Genomic DNA, 22,104 nt, shown 5'->3' with positions numbered 1-22,104 from the left:
AATTTATAGAAATTGGGTAAAATTTAGCAAGAATGAGCATTTTGATCCTTAATTATTCAAATCTCTAGTTTCTTTCAGCAGTATTTTGTAACCTCCAGTGTCTTCAAGCTGTTCTGTAGCCCAGACTGGCCTTAAACTACTTATTCTCCTGCTTTTGCATTCTGAGTGATAGCCTCACAGGTTTGAGCCTCTATGTAGAGCTGTTTTATAGCTTTTAATGTACACCCTAGCACATCTTTGGTATCCCTTAGCACTTTATATGGTAATGCTTTTGTCAAAGATAATATTTTAGAAATTGAGTGTCTTTTTAGGTATGATAGCACACAAGTGTGATCTCAGCATTCAGGAGGTTGAGGTAGGAAGATGAGGGATTTGAGACCAGCCTGAATACATACGATCCTGTCTCAAAAAAAAGGAAAGCACCTCCTACACACACACAAATAACTACTTGTCCTGTGAGAGTATATAAAAATTCAGTTGATTCTTATATAGTAATCAAAACTTGCTTGCTAGGTCTTTGAATAGATTTCATCAAGGAGCTGGATGTGTTAGCTCACACTTTCAATCCCAGCGCATGGGAGGCAGTGGCAGGCGGATCTCTGAAAACTGGGGCCAGGGCTATGTAGAAAGACCCTGTCTCAATAATAATGGAAGAGTCTTCCTTCCTTTTTTCCCTCCCTCCTTTCTTTGCGTGTGTGTTTGTGAATGCATATACCTGTGCAGAGGCAGGGGAAGACTGCTAATATACTCTTCATACACTGCCATACTTCATCAAACTTCAAGCCTCTGGGTTAGGTTAGGCTGGCTAAATGATCTCTCACGATCCTAGATCCATCAGTCCCTTCTAGCTCTGGACTTTAGGCATGCGTGGCCGCACACACTTTGTTTTATTTGTTTCTCTTTGTAGTGCTGGCTGTCCTGGGTTGCTGCTATATGTAGACTAGGCTGGCCTTGAACTCAGAGATCTGCTTGCCTCTGTCTCCCAGTAGCCAGGGCTAAAGGTGTAGGCTACCACACATGATCCTAGCTTGGCTGCTGGAGACTCAAACTCAGGTCCTCTTCCCTGCCCTTCATCAGGTATTTTTTGCTTTTTTGTTTTCTTTTGAGACAGAGTCTCAATCTTTTTTTTTTTTTTTCTTTTTTCTTTTTTTTCGGAGCTGGGGACCGAACCCAGGGCCTTGCGCTTGCTAGGCAAGCGCTCAACCACTGAGCTAAATCCCCAATCCCCAGAGTCTCAATCTTAACTATGTTCTGGAACACAGGTTTACAGAGATCTGCCTGTTTATGCCTCTGGAGTGCTGGGATTAAAGGCCTATGCCACCATGCCTGGGCTATTATCAGGGCTATACAGATAACTATGTTGTTAGCAAATGTGCTTTTATTTGTTTTTTATTTGCTTTTTTACCATACTGCATCTAAGTACAACATTTAATACAAGTAATGAAATCTTTGTTTTCAGTATTAGGGGAAAACATTGAATCTTTACCAGTTATAGAGTTTTCTGTAAGTTTCTCTTAAGTATACCTTATTAATTTAAAAATAGTCCTTCAGTTATAGTTTGAAAGTTTCATTGGAAATATTTCATTGAAAATGGATATATTTAAATATTTTAAATGTGCCTACTGAAATTATCATATAGTAGTTAATTCTGCTAATGTAGAGTTATAGTTGATTTTTTACTTTTTTCAGTGTTAACCTATTTTTTATTTCTGGTTTTATGTATATTTCCAAGTATCTTAGCCTAATATATTAATATATGTTGGATTGATAACTATTTATTTACAGATAGTCTGGGTGTGTGTGTATGAGAGGTGCAGTGTCTGTGTGTCTGTGTGTGTGTGTGTGTGAGAGAGAGAGAGAGAGAGAGAGAGAGAGAGAGAGAGAGAGAGAGAGAGATTTTGATGTCCCTGTGTAGCCCTGGATGTCCTGGAGTTCTCTTTCACAGATAGCACTTTGGTGTAGTTGTGGTAGGGTTTGTGTTTGTTTGTTTGTTTTGTTTTTTGAGACAGGCTCTCCTACAACCCAGGCTGGCCTTGAACTCATCATACTTGGGGATGACCTGAGCTGCTGATCCTCCTCTGCTTTCATCTATGAACATCTGGGATAGCTTTTTTCATTTACTAATGTATTTTTAAAATTCTCTCAATAATGTTTTGGCTTTTATTATTATAAGTCTTGTACACATTTTGTTAAGTTCATTCATAAGTATTCCATGCTTTTTTATGCTGTAATAAATATTTTACTTTTTTATTATATAGTTGGTTATTTCTGGAATATAGAAATACTGATTTTTATATTTTGACTATATAAACTATGCTGAATATATTATATAAATTATGCTGAATTTTCATGTTTTATGAACTTTTTTATAGATGTTTTTAGAATTTGTTGTGTTCTGATATCTGTAAATAAAGACAGTTGCTTTCTTTCCAATTTATAAGCCTTTTATTTTTCTTGCCTTACTGTACTGCCTGTGGTCCTGAGCACATTGAAAGTGATGTAGGTTTATCGTATATGCTCTTAGCAGGTTAGGAAAATTCCCTTCTGATGATGTGATCATTTTTATCATGAATAAGTAACACAGTTTGTTAAATGCATTTTCTACATTTATTTATTGCATTTACAAATGCTCTAATAGTATTTTTCTTTTATTCTGTATTATATTATTTTACATTGATTGATACATTGAGATTTGTGATTCTAGAAACTGAATTCCAGGACTTGCATATGCTTCTATTCTGTTAGGCCAACTTGCATAAACTTTCTTAGTCTTAAATCACCTTTACTCGTTTGCTAATGCTTTTTTTTTTAAGTGTGTTAAAATTGTATGTATGTATGAGAGAGAGGGAGAGAGAGGGAGAGAGAGAGAGAGAGAGAGAGAGAGAAGGAGAGAGTGTGTGTTGAGAGGTTGAGAGAGAGAGAGAGACAGTCAGATGTAAGGGGGATTTTTGACATGGGATGCTTGTGGGATCAGAGGACAACTTTGTGGAGTCCATTCTCTTCCACCTTTCTATGGGTTCCAGGGCTTGAGTTATCAGACTTAAACAGCAAGCACCTTTATTTGCTGAACCATCCTACCACAATTTTTAAAAGAATTTTTAGCTGGGCAGTATTGGCATACTCTTTCACTCCAAGCTCTTGGGGGGCAAGGGAGGGCTGGCAGACCTGTCTGAGTTCAAGGCCAGCCTTGTCTACGAAGCAAGTTCCAGAATAGCCTGGGCTATTAAAGTAAAACTATTTGTAATATTCTCTATTGATACTCTAGGTATCAATATGTAGAGCTTCTCAACTTCAGACCTGATGCTGGTGATCTGTGAGAGGAGCTGTGTTTGTCTCGTTTTGCTTTCTTGAGCGAGTCTATCTAGGCATTTATCAAACTTACTGGTATTTTCTCCCACAAATAAGGTTTTATTTTCATACGTCTAAAAAGTTGGTTTGTGTATGCGTATATGTGTGTGAGCAGCACATATATGTACACATGCTGCAGCATGTATGCACTCAGAAGATACCTTGCTGGATGTCAGTCCCAGGATTGAATTCGGGTCATCAGGCTTGGTGACAAGTACCTCTATTTGCTGGTCTTTTCTTTCTTTCCATTTAGGCATTTAGTTTGTTGGGTTTTTTTTTTCTTGTTTTCTAATTTTTTTAGTATAAAGGCTTAGATCATTAACTTTAAATCTGTTTTCTCTAAAAATTTAAAGTTGCAGTTTTTCCTTTAAGTACTACTTATGTAAAATCGTTTTGTTTAATTTATTTACTTTTATCTCATGTACATTGGTGTTTTGTCTACATGTATGTCTGTATGAAGGTTCTAGTCCACTAGAACCTAGAGTTACAGACAGTTGTGATCGACATGTGTATGCTAGGAATCAAACCTGAGTTCTCTGGAAGAGGAGCGAGGGCTAACTGCTAAGCCATGTCTCCAGCCCCTAAAATCTTTTTATATTTGTGAGAGTGTTTTTGTTGCTGTTGTTGGTTTTTTTGTTTGTTTTTGTTTGTTTTGAGACAGGTTCTCAACCATGTAGCTTTGACTAGCCTAGAACTCCCTATGCAGATTAGTCTGGCATTAAACTCCTAGAGATCCACCTGTCTCTGCCTCCCACATGCTAGAATTAAAGATGTGTGCCATCATGCCCGGCAAAACCCTTAACTTCTCATGATCCCTTTTCATTTAATTAAAAGGTTAAAATCAATGTCTTTCTGCCTGATTCTGTACCGGGTATTGAACCCCAGGGTCTCCCATGTACTAAGCGTTGTCTGTATCATCAAGCCATAAATGCAGTCCTTAAAAGTACTTTCTAATTTTCTTGTGATTTTTTTTCACTTAATAATTGGTCGGTTAAATTAGAAAAGTAGTCTTGTAATTATTTACATCTTTATTATTGTTTTGTGCATGTTTGTGCATACAGGTCTTAGCACTGAGACAGACAGAGACAGGGAGATCCCAGGGGCTCACAGGTCAGCGTGGCCAGTTGGAGAGCTCCAGATTCAGTGAGAGATTTTGACTCAAGAAAAGGAAGGTCACCCAGCATTATCTTTTGGCCTGTCTGGATATACAAAAGAATTTCTTAGGTTTGGGGAGAGGAGATTCTTAATCATATAAGTAGGTTTCATAGTGAAGAAAGACTCAAACATAGAGCCAAATTTCTTGTCTTCAAAAACACCTTAAAAATAGGCCATTGTTTTTCTATTGAGGTTCTCTTTAATCTTATGTCACCGGCCGAAGAGTGCTGCTGCTGCTCTGTAACTATCTAAATTGATCGTTCTCTTCTAGAGCCCCATCCGTCTCGTGTATTATAGTTATCTGTTTCTGTACCCTGTCACATTCCTAAGGACAGACCAAATTGATTCAGTTAATAACCTGTTAGTGCTAGGATATGTTCTATCTAGTTACTAGCCAGATGACAGATTCTATTCTTTGTTTTGTTTTTTAAAGATTTATTTACTTTATGTATATGTGTACACTGTTGCTGTCTTCAGACACACCAGAAGACGGCATCGGATCCCATTACAGATGGTTGTGAGCCACCATGTGGTTGCTGGGATTTGAACTCAGGACCTCTGGAAGAGCAGTCAGTGCTCTTAACCTCTGAGCCATCTCTGCAACCCTACCTATTCTTTGGTTTTATACTGTACAAAATAAGGTGAACTCTAAAACTTGTCAGAACTGGAATAGCAGATACCCATCTCTCTATTCTCTTCATTTTTGATACAACTTACTTTTCAACTCTTTTATGTGTATGAGTGTTTTATCTAAATGTATGCATGCGTATGTACCATGTGCATGTGTACCATCTGTGTGCTTGGTGATAGTAAGATGCCAGAAGAGGGCATTAGATCCTCTGGAACTGAAGTTACAAATGACTGAGCTGTTGTAGGAGCTAAGAATGAAACCCAGGTCCTGCAAGAACAGCCAGTGCTCTTAATCCGAGTCATCTTTGCAGCACCACTTTTCAAATTACTATTATTATTATTATTTTAATCTTTATTTTATGTATGTGAGTACACTGTAGGTATCTTCAGACACACCAGAAGAGGGCATCGGATCCCATTACACATGGTGTGAACCACCATGTAGTTGCTGGGAATTGAACTCAGGACCTCTGCAAGTCAGTGCTCTTAACCACTGAGCCATCTCTCCAGCCCCCACTTTTCAAATTATTAAATGGATTTTTTCTCAACACCAGCTTCATATTTATAAGTTAAGGTTCATATTAGTGATTGAATTTCCCCTACAAATTTTGTTAGATGAATTTCAATTTAGCCACAGAACAAAGGACAATCTTTACTACCTTTTAGCCACAACCTAAAAATAAAATCATGATACTGATTGTTGGTCCAAGAAAACCCATCTGTTAGGGACTATGAAGAGAAAAGAACATTTAAATGTTCCAGTTCTTGTTAGAATCTCTAAATTTGGAGGAAGAAGAGGTTGGAGCTAAGATCTAAAATAAGGTTTTTGAGTTATTAGCCTCACCTGAATTTGGATCTGACTTACCAATCAAGATAGTAGATGGTGGTTGAGTATCTTCTCCAAACTTCTGTTTTCTCAAGAATAAGACAAATTCTTATTAGCAATTGTTAAAACTTCAATGATGTATATACAGCAGAACCTGGTGCATGTCTGCTTGGTGAATGTTAGCTACCGTCATCTCCAGATTCGTAAATCTCCTAATAAAAGTCACTCTTAGAAACAAGTTTGTTCTATCTTTCTATTTGTTTTATTTATTTGGTTTTACGAGACAGGGTTTCTCTGTAAGGCTCTGACTGTCCTGGAACTCACTCTGTAGACTAGGGACAAACCTACAAAACAAACCTACAAAAGAACAAAAATAACATTTCTTGTTGCAGCGACAGAAACAAAATTCTTGCACCCTCTTTCTTTACTCAGTGCTGTATTAAGGTACTGCCCAGATTGTAAGACATACTGTAATAGGATTCTTGCTTTCAAGGAGACTCAACTCTGATAATAGTACATTGTTGCTTGGGACCTTAGACAAATTAGTTAACAATTCTGGACCTTGATTTTTTTTAATAGTTTATGTACTATTGCCCAGGTTTGAAGCATCTGAGTCCAAGTGACTCCTCTACGGTAGCTTCACGGCTGGGTATTGTACTGTCATAAAAAAGTGGTTGGGGGTTGGGAATTTAGCTCAGTGGTAGAGCGCTTGCAAGGCCCTGGGTTCGGTCCCCAGCTACGGAAAAAAAAAAAAAAAAGCAGTTGGGGGGCTTGCTTCAGATCCTTGAGTTTTTTGTTTGTTTGTTTGGTTTTGTTTTTCCTTTTTTTTTTTTTTTTTTTTGGAGCTGGGGACCCAACCCAGGGCCTTGTGCTTGCTAGGCAAGCGCTCTACCACTGAGCTAAATCCCCAACCCCTAGATCCTTGAGTTTTATATAGTCCTGAAACTCACTCTGTAGACTAGATGAGACTGAAACTCACAGTGCTCTGCCTCCCGAGTGCTGGAATTAAATGCCACACCTGCCTTGGCAATATATTCTTTCACATTTTTTAAATTTATTTATTGTGTTTATGTATATATGGGCTATGTGCATACATGTGCCCAATATTACACTGAAATAGGATGCAAGCACAAGACTAGTCCAAATCTCCACGCTTCTTTGAGTGGAAGAGATTTTGGCATTGGATATATTCATACTCTCTCCCTCCCTCCCTTTCTCTGGAGCTCCCTCCCTCTCTCCTCTCCCCTCCTCTCTCTGGGTTTCATTGTGTAGTCCTGGTTGTCCTGAAACTCACTCTGTATACCAGGCTGGCTTTGAACTCAGAGGTCCGCCTGCCTCTGCCTCTCAGGTGCTGTGTGCATGCCTTTAATGGCCTCTCTTGTATAAAGGCCAGCAAAAACAAGGTATCACCTGCAGAGAGGACACATTGATGGAATTCTCTGCACAGCTCCAGGGATTGACCTAAGCAGGCAGGGGCATGAAGAAATGACAAACACACACAGACATACAAAAAGCCAAGATCAGGTGGACTGGGCTCCCTGCTGAGAAGCAGTAGCACCTTAGAAGCTCAGCATGTTTATTCTATGCAGTGAGTAAGGAAGCCAGGCTATTGGCTACAACTGAGCCAGGAAGGGAGATCTCAGTAGGAAAGTAATCTTCAGGCCATAAACATCGGTGGGAGAGGAGCTACAGTGGACATTTTCTGCACAGACTGTCAACATTGGCACTTGGACAAGAAAGCTTTGCCGTCCCTCTTAGCCTCACCCCAGGAAGACTTGCCAGTCTATAGTTCTGAGGCCTTGACTCTTGACATGGCTGTGACCAAGTCACCAGTACACTTTCACTGAGGACTTCTTGCTTCCTACAACAGAGTAATGGGACAACCTCAAAAAGTATATCTTTGGGGAAAAAGTGATTGTTCTTTTCTGGCCCTAAGAAGGTATAGTGGTTCATGCCTGTGGTTCTGGTACTTAGGGGAGGTGGGGGGCAAGATAGTCCTAAGTCTGGCCTACGATGAGACCCTGCCTCAATAAATGAAAAGAATAAAAAAGAATTTATATGTAAAACAAGCTTAGGCTGGGCATGACAATACGAGCCCTTAATTCCTGTACTTAGGAGGCAGAAGCAGGCAGAGTTCAAGGCCAGTCAGGGCTACATGGTGAAACTCTTGTCTCGGACAATTACTAGTAATAAGCCACTGCCTTATTAACGAGACACATCTCATGGTGTGTGTGTGTGTGTGTGTGTGTGTGTGTGTGTGTGTGTGTGTGTGTCCCAGAGGACAGCCTCAGGTTCCATTCTTCAGGAGGCATCCACCTTAGTTTTTGTTTGAAGTTTCTCATTTTCCTGAAGCTCGGCCAGTGGACCCTAGTGATCTGCCTGCCTCTATCTCCTTAGCGCTGGGATCACTAGTGGTTAGGAAAACTACCTCACTCTCTTTTTAATCAAAGTAGTTGTATTCAACAGTCCTGTTTAAAGTAAGATTGACATGTAAATATGTTTTTATACTTGTGTCTGTGTCTCTCTCTGTGTGTGTGTGTGTGTGTGTGTGTGTGTGTGTGTGTGTGTGTGTGTGTGTGTGAATAAGAGAACAACTTGGTAGAGTGGGTTCTGTCTTCTGTTTTCTGAGGACCAAACTTAGCTTGGCAAGGACATTGGCAACTGCCTTGACCTGTTGAGCCATCTTGCAAACCCATTTTGTAAAAACTTCATTCTGTTATAGTACAAGTGTCAGGATGTCACAGGAAATATGTGTAGTGGACAGCCTTGGTCTTGATTAGCATTGGGTGGCTATTCTGATGGTCATGAATGTCCCCAAAGTCCTGCCACTCTGCATCATCCCTTCTCCCAATGCTGCCAAGGTGGCATGTTCAAGGAACACATGACAAAACCCATCTTCATGTAATTAAAAAACAGATGGAATACGGTAGCCTGTAGGACCCATGGCTACTAGATCTCACATTCTGCCTCAGTTGCTCAGCTCTCTGCAGTGTAGTATCTTTAAAAACTAATCCAGTCCAGGTACAGTGTGGTAACACCTTTGATCCCAGCACTCTGGAGGGAGGGAAAGACAGAGCTCTGTGAATATGAGGCCAGTTTGACCTAAGTATGGTTTCCAAGTCAACTGCGGCTACATAGTAAGCCCTCATGACAGAGTAGCGATGCTGGCTAATGTCTCATCGCCTTTCCTTTTTCAAGATATGATTGGGGGTTGGGGATTTAGCTCAGTGGTAGAGCGCTTGCCTAGCAAGCGCAAGGCCCTGTGTTCAGTCCCCAGCTCCAAAAAGAAGAAAGGGGAAAAAAAAAGGAAAAAAAAAGATATGATTGAATGTAATTAGTAATGTTCAACTTTTCAGAAAGATGGGGAATACCCCTAAAACGTCTTTGAGTTTTCTATTTAGATTTATATAACTGTTATAGGAATATGTTTAAAAACTAGGAAGATAATCTTTGCTGCCTCAGAACTGAGCACGATTTACCTTCGTTTCAGTTCGTGTTCATTGCCTTGTTCTAGGAATGGTTAAACCTGCAGAAGCAGTTGTGTATGCGCATGTGTGTATAAAGAACTTTGGTTTTTTTCATACAGTATATTTTGATCATATACTTTCCACTCACAACTTCCTACCCACCTAACTCTATGTTCTTTCTTTTTCCAAAGAACAAACACAAAACTTACCAAATTTAAAAAAAAAAAAGTGAAGCTGGGTGGCGATGTCAGACACCTTTAACCCCAGCGCTGGGGAGGCAGGAAGGCAGGCAGATCTCATCTCAGTTCTGAGTTTAAGGCTACCTGCTTGTTTATCCTAACATTTTTTAAAGTGGAAAGAGAGGTCTTAGACCAACAGTGTGAGTATTGTTTAGAATATGAAATCCCAGGGTTAGGGATTTAGCTCAGTGGTAGAGTGCTTGCCTAGCAAGCTCAAGGCCCTGGGTTCGGTCCTCAGCTCCGGAAAAAAAAAAAAAAAAAAAGAATATGAAATCCCAGAGCTACACGATCGGGAACCTTGGTATACATGAGCCACCAGCAGTGTGTATTATAATTTCCATCTAATCAGAATACACAGTAAAATTTGAGAACCACTGGTCTAGGTAAACTGTTTCCTAACTCAGATATAATTTTTATTTCTGTGTAGTTTTTGTGTAGTGTAAGCCGGAGTTTCAGGATTTCTTTCTTTTTTCTTTTTATTAAGATTTATTTTTATTTTATGTACATGGGTATCTTGACTGCATACATCAGTGTATCACATACATGCCTAGTTCTGTGAAAACCATAAGAGGGTGTTGGATCCTCTGAAGTTGGAGTTACAAACAGCTGTTAGCCATATGGGCGCTGAGGACAGAGCCCAGGCCCCTGCAGGAGCAGTCAGTACTGAGCCATCTCTCCAGCTCCGAGTTTCAGAGCGCTGTTGTTGCTACTGATTTCCTTTCTTACTTTCTGTTTTTCGGGATTTTGTTTTTGTTTGTTTATTTCTGAGGCATGGCCTCTGTAGCTCAGGGTACCCTTGAACCCATGACTGCAGTAGGCCAGCCCCAGCAGTTGACAAGCCCCCAAGAGGAGATAAGGAGTCTGTGAGGAAGGATCGAGTCAGGCATGGTGGTCGGAAACCTTGCAGTTCTGACTGACTAGCAACCAGGCTGCTTCCTTATGTATACAGATTTCATAAAACAAAGACAGATTCCATTTCCCAAGAAGGTACAGATCATATTATTTTGTCTCTGAACATGTGTCTGATTTTTCATTGCATGTCCAGGGTTACAGGTTCAATTACAGCCCACAAGTACAGGTAGAACAGATTTCATTTTTTTATCAGACCCATAACTCCATTTTAAAGGATATTTCTGCCAAAGCAAACATGTTTAATATATGACAGCCTGTTTTTAGGCTGGCAGCAGTCGCGATTTCAAAGTGCTCCAGACAAATAGAAAATTTCTGAGCCAGTCTTTTTATGGATGGGAAATCGTGATACCAAACTCCTTTTACTTAAATATTTTAATCATCTCTAGTATTAGACAGGTTTTTTAATTGATTTGTCTTTATTACTGTGTTCTACTCCTCTAGGAGAATACCCCATACAACTACCTACCTATCTTTAAACTACATTTTCAGAGAGTTCTTAGCTCTATTGTTAGAAGAAGCCTTTGATCCTTTGCCAGTTCTCCTGGCTACTCAGTTTGTCAACTATCTCTAAGTTTAGCCTGTTCTAATTATACTGTTTGAGTTTGCTTAGGGGTGGATACAGTGAGAAGATTCTGGAGTCATGGCCTCATACAGAAGTGTCTAGTGTCTTTATGCTTATCACAGTCTCTAGGGCATAAGGAGGCTTCCAGATAGGACCAGATAAAGTTATTTCCCTAAAAGCAGAAGGGGTAGTAAGTTTAGGACTTTGCTAAAAAGACACAGACATAATTTTCTCAGGGAAGGATATAAAATAAATCATAACACAGGAAACTCCCAAGGATGCAGAGAACAAAACCTAAAAGTGAGAGACAGGATGACAGCAATGGCAGCATTCGGCTCAGCCTTCTGGAACTGTGCCAAAGAGCTGGGCTGGCTTCATGGTCACCATTTCCAGTGGACTGCATGTCCCCCTTTCTTTTTTTTTTTTTTGGTTCTTTTTTTCGGAGCTGGGGACCGAACCCAGGGCCTTGCGCTTCCTAGGTAAGCGCTCTACCACTGAGCTAAATCCCCAGCCCCATGTCCCCCTTTCTGATTGGTCAACTTAAAGGTTTGCGGATCTTGTTGTGTGGCATTTTTTAGACTTTGGAAGATGACTGGGAGAACAAGAGTTAAAATTAGAACAACTCTAATTTATTCCCAAATTAATAATGAAAGACCGATAGTCCTGTGTTGAGACAGAAGATGGCAGAGTCTATGAAAGTTTGTCCACAGCCTCTGCAGCGGAGATCAGTCCTGACCGCCCTAAGCTCACAGCCGAAGTGTGTTGATAGAGAAGCTGTGGATTTATTGCCAAGTCAGAATGTCTGTAAGCCATGGAGATGGGATCTAGATGGGAGGCTTAGCCTCCCAAGTGTTACGGTTACAAGCATTTCAGGGAAGAAAGATGGTTCAGAGGCTACTAGGTTTGCAGGGTAGAGACCCAAAGGTCAGCCAGCTCAGCCAACACCTGAATTGAGGTCTGTGTTAGACCAGATGGAGACTGAAAACACTTCTCACCGGGCATCCTGCAGAAGGAAGTAAGCAAGCAAGCAGTTTACCAGAAGCCAAAGCACGCTGCTGATCAGCGCATTTCTGCAACAGCATTGGGTTCTTAGCTGTGGGACTTCTCATAGAGCAGGGGGAGGGTGGGTTGTAGAAAGTGAGGCGGAATTGGTTTCAGGTTAAACCAAAGATGGCTGTAGCTGAGACAAGATGGAGGAGCCTTGGGCTGGAGGGATGGCTCAGAGGTTAAGAACACTGGCTGCTCTTCCAGAGGTCCTGAGTTCAATTCCAGCAACCACATGGTGGCTCACAACCATCTGTAATGGGATCTGGTGCCCTCTTCTGGTGTGTCTGAAGATAGTTACAGTATACTCATATACATAAAATAAATCTTTAAAAAAAAAAAAAAGATGGAGGAGCCTTTGTCCTGCCACGGGGAGGACTTGAATCTTTTTGCAAAGGATCCAGGTTCAGTTCCCAACACTCAGATGGTGGCTAACGAACTCTGACCTCCCTGGACACTGGGCATGCATATGTTTACATACATACATACATGTGCATAAATCTAAAGTGGATTGTTGTTGTGTGTTTTTGTTTTGCTTTGAGACAGCATTTCTCTGTGTAGTCCTGGCTGCCGTGGAACTCACTGTGTAGACCAGGATGTCTTTGAACGAAGGGAGGTCTGCCTTCCTTTGCTCCCCGAGTGCTGGGATTAAAGTCATGCACCACCACATCTGGCCCATAAAATTTTTTTAAAAAGCATATCACATCATGACAAGAGCATGGTCTCACGTAACAACAACCTAAGTTCTGGATTATTAAATAGATAAGGCAATTCACGTCCCTGAGCTATAGTTTTTTTATCTTTCAAGTGGTATTAGAACATTTCCCTCTATATATGATTTTAATACAATCTATTAAAAGGAATAAAAACTATTTAAAAACCCACACAATGGGGTTGGGGATTTAGCTCAGTGGTAGAACACTTGCCTAGCAAGCTCAAGGCCCTGGGTTCGGTCCCCAGCTCCGAAAAAAAAAGAAAAAAAAAAAAAAAAACCCCACACAGTGAAATTCACCATTCCCAAATTGTACTGTATATCTCAGTGAACAGTGGTGTGGTAGATTGGATGATAAGCTCTGTAGGCTCATGTGCTTGGATGGTTGGTCCCCCACCACTTAGTGGAACTGTTCTAGGATTGGGCTGTCACCTTGTTGGAGGAAGTATGTCACTAAGGGTGAGCTTTGAGGTTTCAAAAGTTCGTGTCAGGCCCAGTCTCTCTGCCTGCTGCCTGCCTGCTTCCAGCTATGTTGACTAACCTAGAACTAAGCAAGCCTCTAATGAAGTGCTTTCTTTTATAGGAGTTACCTTGCTTGTGTCTCTTCACAGCAAAGAACACTGTCTAAGAGAAGTTAGAGTAGCTTCTGAATACTGTATGGTTTTTAAATTAAGATAACATGGAATGTCTGTTACATTGTCAGATCGTCAAAGGTCTCCTTAACAGTTTATCTTGTTAGTAAAGAGGGCCTGTCTGCATCTCTCTGAACGCTCTCTCTCCCTTCCTGGGTTTTGCTATTCCTTTGTCTTTGTAGCTTCGTGTCATCTACTTTTCTTTTCTTTTTTTTTTTTTTTTTTTTTTTTTTTTGGTTCTTTTTTTCGGAGCTGGGGACCGAACCCAGGGCCTTGCGCTTCCTAGGCAAGCGCTCTACCACTGAGCTAAATCCCCAACCCCGTCATCTACTTTTCTTAAACAGGCCTCCCACAACCTGCTCACCTCCCTGATTTCTCTGCGTCATTCAGACCCCTCACAAGCCTTCCCTAGTTCTCACATCCAGGCTGAGTAGTCACTCGAATATCTCTTTATCACATCAAAATCACTTATCTCCCACATTAATTAGCTTGAGTGAAGGCAGGGACAGACACAATGTCTTGTTCCCTGTCATGTCCTAGGTGCCTGTGACGTTTCTCATACCTTATAGGATAGGCATTAAAGGAGTGAGCACATCCTCCAAAAGCAGTGTTTCACTCTGGCTTACAGTTCCTGTGCTGGTTAATTGTGATGACCAGAGCAGGTATTATCAGGTCAAACGCCCATTTCTCCTCTCCTGAAGCCTGTGATTTGCTTTGATCTAGGCAAACAGAGTACACTCAACTGCTTACTAAGCACACACTCCTCTATCGCAGGTGCCTTGGGAGAGCTCGATGCTCTGATGGATCAAGTTCATATGCAGAACCCAGACTGGCAGCATCCTTCAGATCTTACCACACGGTAAGTAGGCTTCCTTCTTTGAAGAAGGAATGACTAGAATTGGGTTACAAGAGAGATGAGTAGTTTGGTTATACTTGTTTATTTCCAGAAAACGAAGCATGACCCTAGACTGAACCAAAAATTGGGGACTAAAACTCAGGTTCTAATATTAGATGCACAGTGTTTAACTAACTAGCTGTATAATTTTGATCAGTTCACTTCATTATATGCTTATAAATTTTCTGGTTGCAAAGCTCAGGTTTATTCTTTATTTATTACTGTGTAAGTGCATTGTGCATGGGGGTAGGGGGTGCTCATGTACTGTGGCACACATGTGAAGGCCAGAGATTAATTTAGTGGGGTCAGTTCTCCTTCGCTTTTACGTGGCTTCGAGGAGCTGAACTGAGGTGGTCAGTTTTTTGCCGAAAATACTTTTCCTCCCTGAGCCATCTTGCTGGCCCCCAAATCATGTTACCATCGCCCCTTCCTCCTCCTCTTTCTTCACCTTCCTCTCTCTTCAATGTTACAAGGTTTTTCTATTTAGGCCAGCCTCAGCCCTCTGAGTCTTACATATTACATAGTCATGTACCCAGCTTCGGTACCCAGAGTACTAGGCTGGGCAGGATAGCACACACTTTTAATCTCAGCACTTGGGAGCAGAGGCCAGTGAATCTCTGTGAGTTCAAGGCCAGTCTGGTTTACATAGCAAGTTCCAGGCTGGCCAGGCTTGCATAGTGAGACTGTACTTCAAAATAAGTAAGGAAGTGTAGAGCATGTGTCTGTCTGTTTTGAGATAGGGTCTCCTTATGTTGCCAGGCTGTCTTCAAAATCATGCTCCTCCTGTTTCCTGGGTCGCAGGTTACAGGCCTGTACACCTAAAGCTGACTTAAAATCCGGGGCTTGAGGCTGGCAGGGCGGCTTAGCAAGAAAAGGCAGTTACTGCCAAGCTTAATGACTTGCATTCACCCCAGAACCCGGGCAGTAGGAGGGAATGAACTGCTGTAAGTTCTCTTCTGATTTCCATGCATGATCCGTGCACATGGGCACTTGCACCACACACATGTGTGTGCACATAATTAATTATTTGATTAATTAGTTAAATTTAAATTTAATTCAGTGACTCAACAACCTTAGGCTAGGCATGGTGGCACACACTTTAATCCCAGCACTTGGGAAGCAGAGGTAGACAGATCTCCGTGAATTTGAGGCTACCCTGCGTGCGCGCGCACACACACACACACACACGCTCAACTAAAGCCTTGGTGCCACTGTAACTTTTTCTCTGACACTCTGTATTAGGTAGGGCATCGGGAAATCACAGGGCCTGTCTGTGTACTCAAAGCTGAGCAGAACTCATCATTTACCTGGGTTATTCCATAATAATCTTGCAAGTCTTCTGTGTCTGTCATTGCTGGACTACTGCTCTTAACTCAGAAGCCAGGGAGATAGTTTTTTAAAGATTTATTCATTTATTATATATAAGTACACTGTAGCTGTCTTCAGACACACCAGAAGAGGGCATCAGATCCCATTACAGATGGCTGTGAGCCACCATGTGGTTGCTGGGAATTGAACTCAGGACCTCTGGAAGAGAAGTCAGTGCTCTTAACTGCTGAGCCATCTCTCCAGCCTGGGAGATTGTTTTAAAGCACAAGTTGGGTTCTCCTTTTTTCTCACTCTATCTCTTCCCATCCTCAGTCCTCTGAGAATGACTGTGTTGCCTTGCCTGGTTGCTGACCTCACCTACCACTGTCACTGCGTACTCTGTTCTAGTTTTACTGGCTTCATCAAAATCACAGCAGTTAATCCCAGTACTCTGGAAGCGGAAGCAGGATAATTGCTATAGATTCTAAGCTATCTTGGGGTATATAGCAAATTCCAGGATACATAACAAGATTCTCTCAAAATCAATGAAATAAAGAACAAACAAGACAACATGAGGAGTTCTCAGATGGTGTTGGGGTAGAAATGCAGCTCTGATGTACGCTCTAGATTTGATCCCCAATACAGACACGCATCTCAGAAAAGAAGAAGTGGCGTGTAATATAATGTGTACTAAATATATTTTGGAGTCAGATAATGAATTAATAGTCTAGGCTTTTCTCCCTACCCCCACCGTATGACCTTAGGGAAGTTACTTACCCTGAGGCTCAGTTCACTTCCTAGTGTATGAGTTACTGCTGGTACTTTCCTCGTAGGGTTTTGCTAATATTAGCTTACATGGGTGTTTAAAGAATTCAGCAGGTAGTCTCATACAGTGATAGATGAACGTTCAGTACTGCTTTTCAACAACCACCTGTGTCGGTTCCAGCCTTAACTCGGGGAGAGAGGATCTAAGAATCCGTCGAATCCGTGTCCCTGCAAAGCCCAGCTGGCCCTTTGTACACAGCATGCACATGGAGGGCGGAGGACAACCCTTAGGAGTTAGCTCTTCCTTCCCACATGTGGCTTCTGGGCACTGAAGTCAAGTGTGTTAGTTTACTTTCAGAAACTCTGTCCACTGGGCCATCTTGCTGGCCTCCTTTGCCCTGGCCTCTAATACTGGGATTACATGTGTGATCCCACCACGCCTGATTAAGAATTTGTGTCTTTGACAAGCTCCCTGAGTGGTTAGTAGCAACATTTTTGAAATTGAGATTGTGTCAAATTATTAAGGGTCTTTCTCAGAACCAAGACCCAGAACATGACTAAAGGTGACACCCACACACGCTCTCTCTCTCTCTCTCTCTCTCTCTCTCTCTCTCACTCTCTCTCTCTCCTCTCCCCCTCTCCTCTCTCTCTCTCCTCTCTCTCCTCTCTGTCTGTGTCTCTGTCTTGGTGGGTTTTTTTTTTTGTTGTTGTTTTTTTGGGGGTTTTTTTTTTTTTTTTTTTTGAGACAAGATTTCTCTGTATAGATCAGGCTGGCCTCAAACTCAAAGATCTGTCCACCTTCCCTCCTGTCTGCTGGTTTAAAGGTATGTGCCCCCGCCAGGCTTCCAGGTGACTGGCAGACCTGCCTGTGGTGTTTGGTTATTCAGTCTCCACTCTCCGTGTGATGTTCACACGATGACTCGCCTTCTCTGGGAATTTTTTTTTTTTTGCCTAAGCAACCTTGACCTGTGTTGTCCTGTTGGAGGCACGGGTCTGATGAAGCAATGAATTACAGATCTAGACACTTCTAGAAGGAGACATTGTTTTCTCATTTAATTATTTTGTTTATTTGAGACAGGGCTTGTGTAGCTCACACTGGCCTTGCACTCATGCGGCTGAGGGCACCTTCACTTGCCAGTGCCGGCCATAACAAGTATACACACCGTGCCTGGCTCTAACACACTCACGGCTGGCTTTCCTTAGAACAGGTGTGGGCATGGCACATATCATAATACCTACGTGGGAATGAGGTGACGTTGAGAGTTGGAAGGAAATAGCCTTTTTGACGGCTTGCTTATATTTAAAATAGTGTAAAATTTCTAAAATTATAGCATCAAAATATAATATTAGCCATGCATGGTAGCATATACTTCCAGCACTCAGAAGGCAGAGTCAGGCAGATCTCTGTGAATTTGAGGGTAGCCTGATCTATAGAGTGAGTTCCAGAGAAACCAGAGCTGTGCAGAGAGACCTGTTTCAGACAGCAACAACATATAATTTGATTTCTAGAAGTAAAAATATCTTTTTGGGTTTTCAAGACAGGGTCTCTCTGTGTAACATTAGCTGTCCTGGAATTCACTCCTCTGTAGACCAGGCTGGCCCTGAACTCACAAAGATCAGCCTGTCTTTGCATCCTAAGTCCTTGTGTGCCACCATTGCTGTCTGAAATCAACATACCTTGTAAAGTAGTCGTGCTAGCTATTTTGTGTACAAACGACCGTTCCGCCTGAAAACCCTTCCTATTTTCATTCTCCTTCTCTCAATAGAAATTATGCCCGGTTCCGACAGCGACCTCTGCAGAGATACAGTCTGAGTCAGTGGGTTGACAGAAACAAGCGGAGCCACCACCGTTTCCAGCGCCTCCCAGACTTCTCATACAGTCCCTATGTTTCACCCCATCCACAGTGACCGCCCCACCCAGGACTCTCCACAGCAGCACCGTACTCCTCTGCCATTTGTGTTTGTATATTTTGAGTTTTATTTTTCACAAGATTTTTATTTAAAGAATTTGTCAACTTTTGGAAGTGCCCATTACTGTCTTGAATTTTTTTTTTTTTTTTAAATGAGGGCCACCTCCGCATCCCTGGTTTGTGTCCGTCTGTTGTACATGTTCAGCAATGTTAAGCAGTGTTTTTCTGTTTGTTCTTTGTTGTTGCTGCTGCTGTTTTAAAATTTAAAATGAAAGTGATTCCCTTCTGAAGGCCTGTGACAAGTCAGAACAGCTGTAAGCACAGGCAGTCTTGTTCAACCGGAAGGAAGTATCTTTCCGTCTGCTGTGAGGAGGAGGTTGTTGTGCAGGCTAAGGGCCGGTGTTAGTATTGTTGACTTGTGAATAGATAGAGGTCACTTTTAACAGCCCCTCTTTTTAAATCTGAGTTTCTTGAATACTTGTCAGTATTTTAATGTTGCCAATTCAGTACATTTGAAATAGGATAGAGCTGTGGTTGTGCTTCCGCGGTGCGGGGCTCTTCTGCTGGCCTCTGAGCCAGAAATTTAAAAAAAAAAAAAAAGAGAAATAGTATAGAGAGGGAGAAAAGTCCTGTTGCAAGGATAGATTAAAAATGTAAATCCTCTCCTTTCTGTACCTATTAGCTGCCTTTAAAAAAATTATTATTAATGGCTCCTTTCACTCTCTGTTAAATATCTTTTGTTCATAATGTTTGAAATCTTATACATCTTAACTGACAGAAGACAGCTGACTAATCCTTGTGGTTCTCCGTGGTCTTGTGACTGGTTGATCTCTGCCCCTTTTCAGAGTTAAGAGGCGCCTAGGGATCTTTGATTTCTTCTGCCCCAAGTTCATGTGTTGCTGCTAATCAAGGGACCTTTTCCTATGAAATCCTTCGGGAGTCACGCTTGCCTCTCCTGTTGGTACAGGTACCCTTTATACCCTGCGTGTTAGTTAGTGTTGTGGCTTTTGGTCCCTTGTTTCACATTAGTACCGGAGCAGCTGGGCAAAGTATGATTGAGCCCTGCACCACAACCTCACCTACTCTAGAGTAAGGGGTGGTGTTCCAGCCAACGCTGACAGGCTCTGTGTACTGTCTTAATGGATGTCTTAGAAGATCTGTACTTCTTACAGGCAGCTCTAGACGACATTCTGAGAGGGTTGACTGTATGACATTGCTGCTGCGGCCGTCACTCTGAAGTGACTCAGAGTAGCCTAGCCTCTGTCTGCTTTTCTTTCTGTAGTCCCATCTTATATGTGGCTAACCCACCCTAAGTAGTCTACTCCACTTCAGAAAAGTGATCTTTTTGTTCTGTTTTGTTTTTATTTTTCAAGATAGGGTTTCTTTGTATACTCCTGGCTGCCCTGGAACTCATTCTGTAGACCATGCTGGTCTTAACTCACAGAGATCTGCCTGCCTTGCCTTCCGACTACTGGGATTAAAGGCGTGGATCACCACTCTTTGGCTAAATAAGTGACCGTGATTAGGAAAATCTTGATTTTGTTTGTTTTGTTTTCAACCCCTTAGTAGGTTTGGATAAATGTTCCCAAGTGTTTGTTAGTTTTATCCAGTGAAGGATTTTTCTTCCTTACTTACCTTTTTTTGTGGCAGGGTCTCCTGTAAAGCCTAGGCTAGCCTTCAACCCACTATTTAGCCCAAGATGGTCTGCACTTCTGATTTTTCAGCCCTGCCTCTCAAGTGCTAGGATTGAAGGTGAGCACCATCATGCCCTCCCTCCAGCCCCCACCCCAAGATGGGTTTTTGTGTATCCCTCCTGACTGGGTAGACCAGGCAGGCCTCAGAACTCAGAGATTCGCCTGCCTCTGCCTCCTTAGTGCTGGGATTAAAGGTGTACACGCCCTGCTTTTGACTTTTTTTTTCCCCCAGAAAGAATTTTCTGTTCCTTAGTTCTTTGGTTTAGATTCTGGGACTAGAGTTTGGAAGGCAAAATAGTCCAGTTGCCTCTCTTGGTGGGCACAGTTGTCGTTGGCCTCAGTGGTCACTTGTCCAAGCTGCTGTAAATTAGCCTGATAGAATGGCATATGCCAAACAATCTACTTTGGGACCAAAACAAAGCTCAAAGTCAGTATCGCTGGTGGCTGACGTTCCCCACGGGTGCCCCAGAGAGTGAAGGGACAGCATTTTGCGTAGGCAAAACTCTGATATGTTCCTGCTCTCCTGGCACCAGGAGGAATTAAGACTGAATGTATAATGGGAGCATCGCCTTTGCCAAATGAGATGAGTGACAGGTTAACTAGAAATGTGACAATCACATTTCCTGTAGCTCAGATGATTCTGTTCTTCCAAAGTGTTAGCAGCCTAATTAAATCTGGTGGACGGGGGGTGGGGAGGGAGCTGTTCTGTAGTGGTTAACATGGTATTCTTTAAGGAGAAAAAAGCCAAAGAGAACTCGTCTGGCTTCTTAGCCTTTAAGATGGTAATGGGCAGAACCTGGGGTTTAATCTCTTCAGAGCTGCACATCTTGTACGTTTGAGATTGGCCTCTAAGTCTTGTATTGCAGATTAAATTGTTGCTGTCTTTTTAAATTTGAGTGAGGGTTATGTGCATTTAACTGTGTACCTGTGTTTTATCATCCCCAGGACATTCTTACCATAGGGGTCTTGACACAGCAAAGTAAAAATGTGTGTTTGTAAATAGTTACTTGTAAGTAAGGAGTCTAAATAACAATAGTTTTGCATCTAATCTGGGCTCCGATATACTTGCATTGTTGTCAGGGTCAATTATGAAACAAGTTTGGTGCCTCCTTTTTTATCATGTTTCCCCTTGTAGCGGTTGTGTTTAATGTCATTAAAAAGAAATAAAAGTTCTCATCAGTGGCATATGTACTGTGGCCGTCTGTCTCGGGGTTTGGAGGAGTGCTCTTGCCTTCCTCTGCGTAGGTCGTTCAGTAGGATGTGGGAGGGTGGCGGCACTTAGTAGAATCTGCTTCTGGGAGGGAGAAAGTACTTGCTCCCTGTTCTTTTGAGGGTAAATTACAGTGCTGAGGAAGGCGACACTGGGGGAGCCCGAAATACTCCTGTGCTGCTGTTTTTGCAGAGGGGGGAGACCAGGCAGCCGACAGCAGGCAGGCAGTGCCTTGCTTCCCTTCCCATAGTTCCCTGGTTGGCCACTGTGTCTGCTTAGGAAACCATGCTGTTCCATTCACCCTTTGGAAATAGGAGAAACCAGACTCAGTGGTTTGAAATTGGTGGTTGTTCTTAAACCCAGCTTCCCAGAAATTGTGCTCCAAGAGCAACTGTCTGGTGTGAAGATTAGATGAATGTGGGTAGATGCTGGAGGGAGAGCATTCTTTAGATCCCTTTTATGGACCTAAGCTTCCGAGGAGCAAGGATACAAGGACAGCAACAATAGATTGTCACCTACGTAGCCGGTGCTCTTAAAACCACAGCTCCTGCTGAGAAAATAGCATGGACATATTGGACCGGCTCTCTGACCTGCTGTTCTTCACATTTTGCGGGTATTGTAAGACAGGATCTCACTATGAAACCCAGACTGGCTTCAAACTTAAAGTCCTACCTCCATCTCCTTAAAGAAAGGAGATTGTTTCGTCTGAGGCGTTCTTACTCTAGGCAAAAGCCTGTACAGAAATGTGGTAAACACTTAGCTATTTGATGTTCTTAACTTGTATTGTTCCTGTCA

At 42.1% G+C, this 22,104-nt stretch overlaps 1 protein-coding gene across 22 annotated transcripts in view; it reads left to right on the top strand.

The window, feature by feature from the left end:
- The window catches only part of S100pbp (S100P binding protein), a 41,120-nt gene extending 19,836 nt beyond the window's left edge, over positions 1 to 21,284 (top strand). For all 22 annotated transcript variants that reach the window (XR_015620007.1, XR_015620005.1, XR_015620004.1 and 19 more), the window contains 2 exon segments: positions 14,302 to 14,386; positions 18,262 to 21,284. Coding sequence is in view for 18 of the 22 variants with exons in the window: in XM_087550651.1 (XP_087406777.1) it covers positions 14,302 to 14,386; positions 18,262 to 18,403 (227 nt within the window). In the remaining 4 variants the exon portion in view is untranslated.
- Positions 21,285 to 22,104: the final 820 nt, after the last annotated feature.

The sequence above is a fragment of the Rattus norvegicus genome, chromosome 5 (assembly GCF_021556685.1).
Source record: "Rattus norvegicus strain SHRSP/BbbUtx chromosome 5, alternate assembly SHRSP_T2T, whole genome shotgun sequence".
NCBI lineage: Eukaryota > Metazoa > Chordata > Mammalia > Rodentia > Muridae > Rattus > Rattus norvegicus.
This window is presented reverse-complemented; position numbering and strand designations above follow the sequence as displayed.